Below are 13,906 nucleotides of genomic sequence, written 5' to 3'. Positions count from 1 at the left end.
GGGGAATCAGCAGGTAGAGTGGCGGTGGTGGTAATCCTTTGCCACTCTCTGATCATTCCCTGGTGGTTTTGGCCTATTTCTATCCCAGCCAAAAGTAAGCCCAGCTGAGGGGGAAATGACCAGGGGCCATTTACAGAGGAGAATTGGTAGATGCCAGAAGGATAATGCCCTTCTGGCCACCAGTTCTTGCTACAAATACCCAGCTAGTTTCACATTACCTTAGGATACAAGTCTGACAGTATGCATTCTCTGAGTAGTTTCTTTGCCCTAAAACTAATAGTGGAAGGATATAATACATGATATAGTACATAAAATACTGCAGCCTGATAATATTGGCATAATTAATGCCTCAATATGCCTTTTCAGCATTATAACTTTGCTAGGACACTCCTTTTCTATGAGAAGCATTATTCAATTAGTGTACATAATCCCAAGCTACTTTGAGGTATAAAAGGCTGCTATTTTTTGTAGCTCAGTAGTCTTCAACATTTTCAGAACTGAGACCCACTGTTAGCCCAAGCATGCATTTGGGGGCCAGTTTCTTTCTTTTTTACCATATATTTGTATAGCTGTCGGGCTGTTGTTGTGACCCACCTTGCGATGCAATGAGTAGTGGGTCCCAACCAACTAGTTGAAGACCAGTGTTGTAGCTGAACTTTTGTTTCTACTTGTCTCTCTCACACAGTTCCAATGTCTTGCTGGATGAAAACTTTGTACCACAACTTGGACATTTTGGTCTCAGGTTGCATCCTGTGGAGAAAAAATCTGAGCATGCTGTGATGAAAACCAAAGTCTTGCAAGCTTCTCTTGCTTACTTCCCAGAGGATTTTGTGAGGCATGGGCAGTTAACAGAAAAAGTGGACATATTTGGTTGTGGAATAGTAAGTTACCCACCTTATGACCCTCATTATCAACAGTTTGGCAAGGTTTCATTGACATGATTGTCATTTATTGCTTCCTCCAAATGGATTAGTATATTTTCAATATATTTATTTTCAAACAATACCTGAGCCTGGAGAATTATGGATTGGGTCATAGATCAGTGATAGAACATTCTGCAGGCAGAAATCCCAGATTCTGTTGCAGGCGTCTCTAGTGAAAAGGATTTTGATAAAAGGGCTGGGAAAGATCTCTGCTGGAAATCTAGGAGTTGTGAATCAGAGTAGGTAATGCTTAGGAACACAGAAAACTGCCTTATCCTGAGTCTGAGCACTGGCTCATATATCTCAGTGTTGTCTACATCACTGTTCTTCAACCTTGGGTCCCCAGATGTTGTTGCATTCCAACTCTTTGGCCATCGGCTAAGCTGGTTGGGGTTGATGGGAGCTGTAGTCTGACCACAGATGGGGAAGGTTGAAGCACAATGGTCCACATTGATTGGCAATGGCTCTCCATAGTTTCAGACAGAGAACATTCCCAGTCCTACCTGGAGTGCCAAGGATGGAACCTGGGACTTTCTATATGCAATGCAGATGCTCTACTACAGAGCTACAGTTTTGACGCAGTTTAAGGTAGCACCATTTGTTTATATGTCATGTCCTTGGTTGGATGCAGGCAGTGGAGCTGCGTTGCAAGGACCCTGGGGGAAGGTCAGGGCTATTGAATTTCTCTATAGTAGCAGCAGATGGGACTCCCATTGAAGGTAATGGCTGAGTGTGCTGCAGTGAATCCAGTTCTGTACATATCTGGTAAAGGAATGGAGCTCAAGGGGGTGGGAGGAAAGGTTTTATAGTGCCATGTAAGAGTCCACTCCCATTGTTTGCTGCTGTATGAGTGTGTAGAGCTCTGTGCCAATGGGGGAAGCTGGATCATGGGTTTGATTAATTTTAATCATTTCTAATATCAGTCATTGTGAAGATAGGCTAAAAGTGGAGGCGATGCTTGGTGAGGTCATGAATGGGGCTAAGCAAGAATTGTCAGTATTACAGAGGTGGGTTTTCAGTGCCCTTCCTGGTTTTGGCTCTGGCTGCCAGAACCAGAATACGTTAGGCAACAGACGATACGTTTCTGCAATTTGGCATTGTTTATACAAATCACAGAATTTAATTTTTCCAGACTCTGAATTTATTTGCTTACCTCTATTCAGGCTTTTTTCTTTTCTAGTGCGCAATGTACACAGCCCTGAATATAGTAATTGCAGTCACTGAAATGAATTTCTGCTTAATTGGCATTACTATTGAGCACAGAGAACAAATACTAATATTCTGTTGATTTTAAGGAATAATCCATTCTAATGAGGGAGGAAATGTAATTATAAAAACGATGTTTGTAAGGTTTTAGCAGAGATACTGACTGGCATGAAGGCAATGGATGAAGGAAGGCATCCTCTTTTTCTGGTAAGTTACATCTCCGTATTTGTGTGTTGGTGGCTGAAGCGGGGTCACTCCAGATAGGAGGTCCTCACCTTGGTCCAAAGAATACAATTGTTGTGCCAAAATCGGTTTTTCTATGCAGATCAGTTTTGCGATATGTGCCAAGTCTTATTTGCTGCTACACATGGGGCTGTCGCATCAAACAAACAAACAACTAGTATTGCATACAGACCCCATACAAAGCCCAATGATGTAGGTGTCATGCCTTCACCTCTCTGCTCACTCACCACCCTCCTCCTCATCTGAAATAGATGAAGGGGCACATTATGTATTTCTCTCCAAATACACTTTTACATAGCAGTGCTGCTTTATTTCCACAGCCCTAGCTATACCCACCAGGGTTACAGGCAAGCCTCACCCCCCGTGCCTCTTTGTATCTTTTCTTAAGATTGCAGCTATGGGTTTGCTTCCTTAACCTGCTACTGTACTCTGAGGTAATTTCGGTGCCACCATTTGATACTGTTGCACAACACTTGTTTATATTTTTATCACTCATTATGTGTATTATAGTAGCTGGCCGAATAACCAGGCATATTTTGAACCAAAGTGATTTATTAAATAACAGATTTGAATATAAGAATATTTTGTGCTCAGGTTCTTAAGCGTGTGGTTACAAATAAATATTCTTTACTTCTGGAAGAAGTACACTCATTAAATTGCTCTAAACACCAATAATGACGACCTGCCTAACTACCCACATACAAGCACTCTTCCTACCCTCTTCCTTCCAAATCAACCCCCCCATCCGCCTGTTTAACTGCCAAACACTCAAAATAAACTCTCAGCCAATCACAAACCAGTCTGCACCAACATTCTATCTCACTCATTCCCCCCTCCCAACACTCACCACTTATCTTAATCATTCTAATAAAACCCACTTACCATAAACAACATAATACAAATACATACGTTTTAACATAAAAGTGTGGAACATCACAGTAGGTTTTCAAGAGAATTTTTATGCTGTTCTGAATTGGTGATTTGCACCTGATTTACCATGTTTTCTGTACATATACTTAGTAAACTAAACTAAAAAAAAGTATACTATCTTAATTTTACATGCTGTGTAAGTATTTGTGGCCCTTCCCAGCCAAAAGTATTTGAAAAATGATTTGGGGGACCAATCAATAAAACAAAGGGGAATCCTATGTCCCTGGAAGGAGCACCTCAGGGGCAATAGGAAAGAGCCAATCTCCCTTTCCACCTGTAGAGAGAGAGGGCTGCCCTTGCAAACTTCTCCACAGTAGGCATGGTCAACTTTGCCACTCTTAGTGCTCTAGCATCAGTGTTCCACTGGCAAAAGCAGCAAGGGTGTATGTCAGGGGCAGATCAAGGGGCACGTTGGATCCACTGGTTTCAATCTCCTCCCTTTCCGCAACACACTCGTGGAACAAGGGGGAAGGGAGCCAGTCCTGAAGCTCCCTTCAATCCCAAAAGTCTGAAAAAAGTAGAACAGACTGACAAAAGAAGAAAACAAAACTAGAAAGTAGGATAGACCGACAAAAGGAAGAGGAATACCCATGTGTGCCCCTTGGTGGCGACAGCTTGGCAGGGGTTTGGTGTTCCATTCATATATTGGATACCTAACTTCCCTCTGGATTAGCAAATAACGCATAACCAATCCATAGCAGTCTTTCATAAGAACATAAGAAAAGCCTGCTGGATCAGGCCAGTGGCCCATCTAGTCCAGCATCCTGTTCTCACAGTGGCCAACCAGGTGCCTGGGGGAAGCCCGCAAGCAGGACCCGAGTGCAAGAACACTCTCCCCTCCTGAGGCTTCCGGCAACTGGTTTTCAGAAGCATGCTGCCTCTGACTAGGGTGGCAGAGCACAGCCATCATGGCTAGTAGCCATTGATAGCCCTGTCCTCCATGAATTTGTCTAATCTTCTTTTAAAGCCGTCCAAGCTGGTGGCCATTACTGCATCTTGTGGGAGCAAATTCCATAGTTTAACTATGCGCTGAGTAAAGAAGTACTTCCTTTTGTCTGTCCTGAATCTTCCAACATTCAGCTTCTTTGAATGTCCACGAGTTCTAGTATTATGAGAGAGGGAGAAGAACTTTTCTCTATCCACTTTCTCAATGCCATGCATAATTTTATACACTTCTATCATGTCTCCTCTGACCCGCCTTTTCTCTAAACTAAAAAGCCCCAAATGCTGCAACCTTTCCTCGTAAGGGAGTCGCTCCATCCCCTTGATCATTCTGGTTGCCCTCTTCTGAACCTTTTCCAACTCTATAATATCCTTTTTGAGATGAGGCGACCAGAACTGTACACAGTATTCCAAATGCGGCCGCACCTAGATTTATACAACGGCATTATGATATCGGCTGTTTTATTTTCAATACCTTTCCTAATTATCGCTAGCATGGAATTTGCCTTTTTCACAGCTGCCGCAAATTGGGTCGACATTTTCATCGTGCTGTCCACTACAACCCCGAGGTCTCTCTCCTGGTCGGTCACCGCCAGTTCAGACCCCATGAGCGTATATGTGAAATTAAGATTTTTTGCTCCAATATGCATAATTTTACACTTGTTTATATTGAATTGCATTTGCCATTTTTCCGCCCATTCACTCAGTTTGGAGAGATCTTTTTGGAGCTCTTCACAATCCCTTTTTGTTTTAACAACCCTGAACAATTTAGTGTCGTCAGCAAACTTGGCCACTTCACTGTTCACTCCTAATTCTAGGTCATTAATGAACAAGTTGAAAAGTACAGGTCCCAATACCGATCCTTGAGGGACTCCACTTTCTACAGCCCTCCATTGGGAGAACTGTCCATTTATTCCTACTCTCTGCTTTCTGCTTCTTAACCAATTCCTTATCCACAAGAGGACCTCTCCTCTTATTCCATGACTGCTAAGCTTCCTCAGAAGCCTTTGGTGAGGTACCTTGTCAAACGCTTTTTGAAAGTCTAAGTACACTATGTCCACTGGATCACCTCTATCTATATGCTTGTTGACACTCTCAAAGAATTCTAATAGGTTACTGAGACAGGACTTTCCCTTGCAGAAGCCATGCTGGCTCTGCTTCAGCAAGGCTTGTTCTTCTATGTGCTTAGTTAATCTAGCTTTAATAATACTTTCTACCAGTTTCCCAGGGACAGAAGTTAAGCTAACTGGCCTGTAATTTCTGGGATCCCCTCTGGGTCCCTTTTTGAAGATTGGCGTTACATTTGCCACTTTCCAGTCCTCAGGCACGGAGGAGGACCCAAGGGACAAGTTACATATTTTAGTTAGCAGATCAGCAATTTCACCTTTGAGTTCTTTGAGAACTCTCGGGTGGATGCCATCCGGGCCCGGTGATTTGTCAGTTTTTATATTGTCCATTAAGCTTAGAACTTCCTCTCTCGTTACCACTATTTGTCTCAGTTCCTCAGAATACCTTCCTGCAAATGTTAGTTCAGGTTCAGGGATCTGCCCTATATCTTCCACTGTGAAGACAGATGCAAAGAATTCATTTAGCTTCTCTGCAATCTCCTTATCGTTCTTTAGTACACCTTTGACTCCCTTATCATCCAAGGGTCCAATTGTCTCCCTAGATGGTCTCCTGCTTTGAATGTATTTATAGAATTTTTTGTTGTTGGTTTTTATGTTCTTAGCAATGTGCTCCTCAAATTCTTTTTTAGCATCCCTTATTGTCTTCTTGCATTTCTTTTGCCAGAGTTTGTGTTCTTTTTTATTTTCTTCATTTGGACAAGACTTCCATTTTCTGAAGGAAGACTTTTTGCCTCTAAGAGCTTCCTTGACTTTGCTCGTTAACCATGCTGGCATCTTCTTGGCCCTGGCGGTACCTTTTATGATCTGCGGTATGCACTCCAGTTGAGCTTCTGATATAGTGTTTTTAAACAACTTCCAAGCATTTTCGAGTGATGTGACCCTCTGGACTTTGTTTTTCAGCTTTCTTTTTACCAATCCCCTCATTTTTGTGAAGTTTCCTCTTTTGAAGTCAAATGTGACCGTGTTGGATTTTCTTGGCAATTGGCCAGTTACATGTATGTTTAATTTAATAGCACTGTGGTCACTGCTCCCAATCGGTTCAACAACACGTACATCTCGCACCAGGTCCCGGTCCCCACTGAGGATTAAGTCCAGGGTTGCCGTCCCTCTGGTCGGTTCCATGACCAACTGGTCTAGGGAATAGTCATTTAGAATATCTAGAAACTTTGCTTCTTTGTCATGACTGGAACACATATGCAGCCAGTCTATGTCCGGGTAGTTGAAGTCACCCATTACTACCACATTTCCTAGTTTGGATGCTTCCTCAATTTCATATCTCATCTCAAGGTCTCCCTGAGCATTTTGATCAGGGGGACGATAGATCGTTCCCAGTATTAAGTCCCTCCTGGGGCATGGTATCACCACCCACAACGATTCTGTGGAGGAGTCTGCCTCTTTGGGGGTTTCGAGCTTGCTGGATTCAATGCCTTCTTTCACGTATAGAGCGACTCCGCCACCAATACGTCCTTCCCTGTCCTTCCGATATAGTTTATATCCAGGGATAACTGTATCCCACTGGTTTTCTCCATTCCACCAGGTCTCCGTTATGCTCACTATATCAATGCTCTCCTCTAAGACCAAGCACTCCAGTTCTCCCATCTTGGTTCGCAGGCTCCTAGCATTAGCGTACAGGTGTCTTTGGCACTTGTGGTTAGGCCTGTGGTAATTTTGCTCTTCTGAATTTATATCCTGTGCCCCTGCTCTCACAATGCCTACTTCTAGGCCTACCCCTTTTAAAATTTCATCATTTCTTTGGTTTTTATCCCAGGGGGGAGGTTTATTCCGAACCGGACCTTTCTCAGCTCCTGTCGGGTTTCCCCCCTCAGTCAGTTTAAAAGCTGCTCTGCCACCTTTTTAATTTTAAGTGCCAGCAGTCTGGTTCCATTCTGGTTCAAGTGGAGCCTGTCCCTTTTGTACAGGCCCGGCTTGTCCCAAAATGTTCCCCAGTGCCTAACAAATCCAAACCCTTCCACCCGACACCATCGTCTCATCCACGCATTGAGACTGCGAAGCTGGGCCTGTCTGGCTGGTCCTGCGCATGGAACCGGTAGCATTTCAGAGAAAGCCACCTTGGAGGTCCTGGCTTTCAGCATCCTACCTAGCAACCTAAATTTTGCTTCCAGGACCTCACGGCTGCATTTCCCCATGTCGTTGGTGCCAACGTGCACCACGACCACTGACTCCTCCCCAGCACTGTCTACCAAACTATCTAAACGACGGGCGATATCCGCAACCTTCGCACCAGGCAGGCAAAACACCTTGCAGTCTACACGCCCATCACACACCCCACTGTCTATGTTCCTAATGATCGAATCACCCACTACAAGGATCCCTCCACCCCCTGGAGATATATCCTCGGCACGAGAGGATAGTTGCTCATCCCCCAAGGAATGGGTCCCTTCTAAGGGATCGTTTCCCTCTTCCTCAGCTGGATGCTCTCCTTCCCCGAGACCATCGTTGTCCATGATAGCAGAAGAGCTATCATCGTTGGAGTGGGACACAGCTATAACGTCCCTGAAGGCCTCCTCCACACACCTCTCTGCCTCTCTCAGCTTTTCCAGGTCCGCCACCTTGGCCTCAAGGAAATGAAGTCGTTCCCGGAGAGCCAGGAGCTCATTGCACCGAGAGCATACCCACGACTTCTGTCCAACAGGCAGATAGTCGTACATGCTGCAGGCAGTGCAAAACACTGGAAAGCCCCCACACGCCTGCTGGCTTTTTACCTGCATAGTTTTGTTTAAGGTTTATTACGTCAATGGGTTGGAGACTGCGGTTTAGTTGAGGTCAGGGAACAGACGGGCAGAGTGGGGGGCCCTGGCCTCCTCGCCCTGCTGCCGAACTCGCTCTGCTGCTTAACTCGCCTTGACGCTTCGTCAGCTGGGGCTCCCTCTAGCTAGTGGAGCAGGCTCCCTCGCTAGGGTGCTCTGACTTTATATGTGTGGCTGGTTCCTCCCAGCTACTGCTGCCAGCCAATGATGTGTTACTTGAGGCTGATGGCTATCAGCTGGGGCTTAACTCTTTAGTATTCTCTCAGGCTTCCTTCCTGAGCGAGGGGCGGGGCTGTTTAAGCTTTTGGCTGCTTTTAATCTCAGCAAGGGGCTGCGCCTTCCAGGCAAGTCTTTTGTGTTTGTTGTTTTCCCACCTAGAACAGCCTGACCTTTCTTTAACCTAGGGAAACAGAGCTTGTGGTTGTGTTTCAGGAAGGCTGAAGCTGCCCTTTTTAGCAAGGACTTTCAGATCTCACAATATTGTCATTTTTGTACAATCTGTCTTAATTATATGCAGATTAAATATGAACACTATCCTCTGCTTCATTACATAATTTTGATGCAGTCCTTCCAACTGAATGAGTTGGCCAACTTCATTTTGCTCTTATACACAAGGGACAGAGCATCTGCATTTCTCCCAATCTTTTTCTTCAACAGAAAGATGTCCTCCTTGATGAAATTCAAGCGGCAAAAGAACTATCCTGTTCTAAGGAGAGAACCTTTGAACGACTTGCTGCCACAGAAATATGTCGCAAATATCAAGACAAGCACGCAGTTCACTTACCAGCAATGACAGCTGTTTGGTTGGCCACTGCTTCTTGTGTTTGTCTGAGGAAAAAGAATGCTAAAATGGCAGAGGTATGTGTACCTCTCTTCTCAGCCCACCTCCTGTTTCAACAGCAAAGCTTCGCTCTGTAATCCTATAGCTGTACAACAGAGTAGAACAGGTCTGTGTCCTGCTAGCATCCTGCATCTGGCAAATGGTTGGCGGGTGAGCCAATTAATGCAAACTGAGTTGATTCATGATGTATTTGACACCACCAGTATCCTGGTGTGGCCACAAATGTATCTCCAGACTTCAAGAGATTGTTATTTATTCCCAGCTTCTTAATCAAAAGACTCATGAGGTGTCTCATAGAATAAATAAAATATCAGTTGTAATAAAATCATGAAAAATTACAACAGATGAAATGGCCAGCAACAGAAAACAAACCTGACAGTAGCATCTAAGCCTATTAAAAGCAGCAGAAAAGAGCTATGCTTTCAGGGGCTATGTCTCCACATACATCTAAAGCACATGACTTCCCCAAAGAATCTTGGGAATTGTAGCACACACACACACAGAGATCTACAATTCCTAACACCCGTAACAAACTACAGTTCCCAGGACTCTTTGGGGGAATATAGTTAAATATAGTGTATACACAACCAGATTCTTTCTACAGACCGTCAGAGAGAGTCTAACGGAGAGGAGGGGAAAGGTCCTAAAGGTGTGGCACCATGACTAGGAAGGTCCTGTTCCTTGTTACCACACATCTCTCCTTACATTTTGTAGACACGTGCAGGGGGAGCATGTCTACTTCATGTTTTCTTACATTTTATGCACGTTTAGCACAGTAAGCACCATGGTGCTGCATAAAATGTGTCTTAGTTCTTTGTAGAAAAGGTGTATGTAGGATTGTACCTGGTTTTTTTTGTATGGTGAGCAGACCTTACCTCTATAAAGGATTGCAGTCAACAGACCTAGGCAGGGGCCAAACATCACTGCAGCAGTGGATATGAAGACTGTCTTGCTGGTGCCTAGGTTCTCCTCCCAACATTACACTGGAAAGCTGTTGCTAGAATATCAGCCCTCAGGGTTCATCAATAAATGAGACCCCTTTTCATGCAGAGGTGGGTAGGAATGAGGAACCCCACATCAAGGGGAGTGAGATTGCACCTTCCTGGCTTCGCCTCTGAACTGCTGCTCCTGTGCCTCTGATGTCCGTGTGTTTAGCAGTACATCTGTAAAGAGACACCTACACACCCACAACTGAAGGCACTTTGTGAGATCAGAGAGTTTCCTGTACATGCGTAGGTACCCCTTTGCAGACTTTCCATATCATGGATGTTGTGTCAGCAATGAGGCCAGCAGAGCATGCAATGCTAGGGTGGAGCCAGCAGGCACAGTCCCACCCCCTTTCACATACGTAGTGTGTGTATTGCAAGAATGCATGAAGGGTTGTGACATAGTTATTCTTTCCCCTTCTCTGTTTACTTAAGAGTGTGTGCCTAATGTTGAAGAAAACAGTTTTCTTTTAGTGAAAAAAATCTGAATGAGCTGTTTTAACATTGCTGTTAAAAAAAATAGGTGCATGAAATTATGGAAATGGCAGATCATCAAATACAATGTCAGAAAATGCCAGAGGGGAGCAGATATATTGGACTCTCTGTCAATACTCCAGAAGAAACCAATGATGAGCCAGCCAGTCCCTTCAATTGTAGTTTATCAGACAGAGTGAATCCCAACTCTTTGAACTGTGCAGATTTGATTCAACCTTTGATGAGAGTCATGATTCCTGACACATGCTCTGGGCAGATGTTACGGGTCCCTTGTGAGTCGGATGAATCAAGTAACTTTTCGTGGAACCCTGTGGAGGATGCTGCCTGCCAACCACCAAGCAATGGTTCTCCAAATCAAGAAAACATTTCTCCCACAAAGCCTCTGGGAAATAATCCAAAATACATCAGTGACTTCACAGCAAAAAATATAGACTGTAATAGGAATGAATCACTAGAAGCAACTGCTTCCTCAAATAGAATGACTTCATCACATACAAATACAGAAAACGCTGGCATTACCTGTACTTCACAAGGTAACCAGGTAACTTTTAAGTATTCTTTGGAGGAGGAAAATTATGAACATTTATTATTAATAAGAATAATTCCATTAGTGTGCATGGCAGATTACAGAATGCAAGCGGGTGGTCCCTGCCCCGAAGACCTCACAATCTAAAAATGGCCACAAGGGAAACCAGAGGAAGGGGAGAGAAGTGGAGGTAGGGGTAAATAGGGAAGGAATATGCAGTTGTTTCAGATGCACATGTTTAGGCTTAGTTACAGGGAGTTGTCTGAAACCCTTCATGGTAAAGGTGAGTTTGGAGAATATGCTCACTCAAGTGATAGGCATACAACATATTTTGGATGGGGCTGCATTTCCACTAAAGATTTGGGTTTGCATGTTTTGGGTTCCTAAGACTGTGTGGACACTACAAACTTGTAACCTAGAATAGTGGCACACATCTCCCATCTTTGTTCTCTACATTGGATTCCAGATCTTCCAAAAGAACTATTTGAACTGGATGTGCATCAGGTGTGCCTGGAATTTAAGACTGTCCTTGACACATTATCATACACTGACCACTGTATATCTTTAAGATAGAAGAGGACTGATGGATTTATAATATACATATCTAGTCCATTTATAGCCCAAACGAGATGGATTGATTCCATAAAGGAAGCCACAGACCTGAACTTACAAGATCTGAACAGAGTGGTTCATGACAGATGCTATTGGTCACTGATTCATAGGGTCGCCATAAGTCCTAATTGACTTGAAGGCACATAAAAACAACAACAATCCATTTACTATTTCATCCTTTTATAGGAGATTTCTCTAGATCAGGGGTGATTAACTTGTGGCCTTCCAGATGTTGTTCTACTGCAACCCCCATCAGCCCCAGGCAGCATGACCAAAGGTCCAGGATTAATCTTGAGCTATAATTCAGCAACTTTGGGACAGCCACAGGTTAGCCATCCCTACTCTAAATACTTTTCAGCGATTCTTGTCTTCACGGGTTAGAATGTTAACCTATAAAGACAATTTAACATCCTGTAGTTTGTTCAAAGTAACTTTTGATTTGCTATTAACCTCAATACATTGGAAGTGATTACAAATAATGAATACAGTGCCATGATTTTACATTGCTTGTTTGCTTTGTATTTCAGCAGCAGTGAAAGAAATAAAAATCAACGATAAAAAGAAAAAGATGATGGAACAATTTTTATTGTATGAAGAAAATAAGATAAATAGTTGTGAACTCTTTGAAGATTCAGTGTAACTCAACTTCAGAAAATGAAACTTTCTTAGCAGTAGCACCTAGGGCTGTGGAGTCGGAGTCATGGAATCGGAATCGTGAGCAATTTTGGGTGAAGTCGGAGTCGGTAGAAATGTACCGATTCCGACTCCTTCATAAATGGCAAATGTATATTAACTAGTAATAACAAATTTACTGTAATAAAATGGTAGCACAAGGCATTTCATCACCACCACGTGAATCCAGAGCTTGGAAAAGTTATTTTTTTAAACTACAACTCCCATCAGCCCCAGGGATTGGGCTCGTGGGAGTTGTAGTTCAAAAAAGTAACTTTTCCAAGCTCTGGATTCATGTGGTGGCGATGAAATGCCTTGTGCTACCATTTTACTACAGTTATTACTAGTTAATCTACATTTGCCATTTATGAAGGAGTCGGAGTCGGACAGTAGAAAAATAGAGGAGTCGGAGTTGAAGGTCTGGCATACCTACTCCACAGCCCTGGTAGCACCTAAGGAAAATGCATTTTTAAAAAGTGAACTTGGATATGTATTGAAAAAAGATATGTTAACGTTATATCGGGGAGCATTAACTTGAGGTGACTAATGTCAAGAAGATTGTATTCATAACTATGGCTGTGATTAAAATGTATTTTGGTAGACAACTCTTTAAAGCTAAAGGGAAACACAGAAAAGGAAAGGGGGAGCATCGTTCTTTAGGAATTGTATAAGCTGAACAATATGGAATATTTGCACTGTTTGTCTGTACTGTCTACAGGCTGTATTTTGTTGTCTGCTCTTGCCCATGGTTTTAAACTGGCTAACTCACCAACTCTGTGGGTACCGAATACATGAAGGTGCCTAGCTAGCCATACCCCACTAGATACCAACATGTACCCTAGTCACACATCCCAGCCAATGTACTATCAGTATCACCTTGAAGTGCAGTTCAGATGTATGCATACAGGCCTCCTATGGAGATGCACACCTTGGTCCATCAGTGTTCATTTCCCTTTGGAAGGAGGGCTACCCATATGCTGATTGTGAGGCAGCTAGGGGATGTAGCCAGAACACATACTTGGTGTTTAATGGGCAAGGCTAGCCTGCTTGTGCATGAGACGCTATTCACACATTCATACGAAACTCTTGAAGAGGACTTCTGTGCAAAATAACATCATACAGGAATTGGTTCGTGTGTGTACATTCTTATCACTTGATGACTCGCAGCTAAAAAGCCCTGAGAGACCTCTGAACATAACAGGAGCTTCCATATCAAGGGGCAATGTACCTCTGAAAAACAGGTGCTAAGGACAAACAACAGGGGGAGGCCTGTTGCCTCCATACCCTTCATGGGGTGCTGGCCTGGATGGACCTTTGTCTAACCTATCAGGGTGTATGTACAAGCACACTCTGTGGAAATTTTTGGATTCGGACCAGAAATTGGTTTGTTAAGAGGAAAAATGTTACATTAAGGAAAACTAGAATAAATACTGTATCTATACTTCTTTAAGCATTTTTATGATTACCAATGGCTTATTTTGCACAGTATGTTCTGACATAGCAAGACAATTCTCCTTTGCAATACAAAGAACACTGTAGACTCAAGTTGCTGGCATAAGAAAATGCTATAGCCAGAATATAATTCATGTTTGGGCAAAACGTCTATTAAAAGCAGTAAGATTCATATTATTTATT

General features: G+C 43.3%; 1 protein-coding gene across 5 annotated transcripts in view; it reads left to right on the top strand.

Moving 5' to 3' along the window:
• IRAK2 (interleukin 1 receptor associated kinase 2) overlaps window positions 1–12,421 on the top strand; it is a 56,848-nt gene extending 44,427 nt beyond the window's left edge. Inside the window, exons 9-13 of one of the 5 annotated variants that reach the window (XM_061618511.1) lie at window positions 686–881; window positions 2,274–2,336; window positions 8,797–8,997; window positions 10,490–10,994; window positions 12,130–12,421. In XM_061618511.1, coding sequence (XP_061474495.1) covers window positions 686–881; window positions 2,274–2,336; window positions 8,797–8,997; window positions 10,490–10,994; window positions 12,130–12,239 — 1,075 coding nt within the window. In that variant the 3' untranslated portion in view covers window positions 12,240–12,421. Of the gene's footprint in view, window positions 1–685; window positions 882–2,273; window positions 2,337–8,796; window positions 8,998–10,489; window positions 11,003–11,785; window positions 11,934–12,126 lie in introns of those variants that run through there. The other 4 variants (XM_061618510.1, XM_061618513.1, XM_061618512.1 and 1 more) reach the window with 4 other exon arrangements.
• Window positions 12,422–13,906: the final 1,485 nt, after the last annotated feature.

This window comes from Rhineura floridana, chromosome 3 (genome assembly GCF_030035675.1).
Source record: "Rhineura floridana isolate rRhiFlo1 chromosome 3, rRhiFlo1.hap2, whole genome shotgun sequence".
NCBI classification, from domain to species: domain Eukaryota; kingdom Metazoa; phylum Chordata; class Lepidosauria; order Squamata; family Rhineuridae; genus Rhineura; species Rhineura floridana.
Note: the sequence above shows the minus strand (reverse complement) of the source record. Positions and strands in the feature narration are given on the sequence as shown.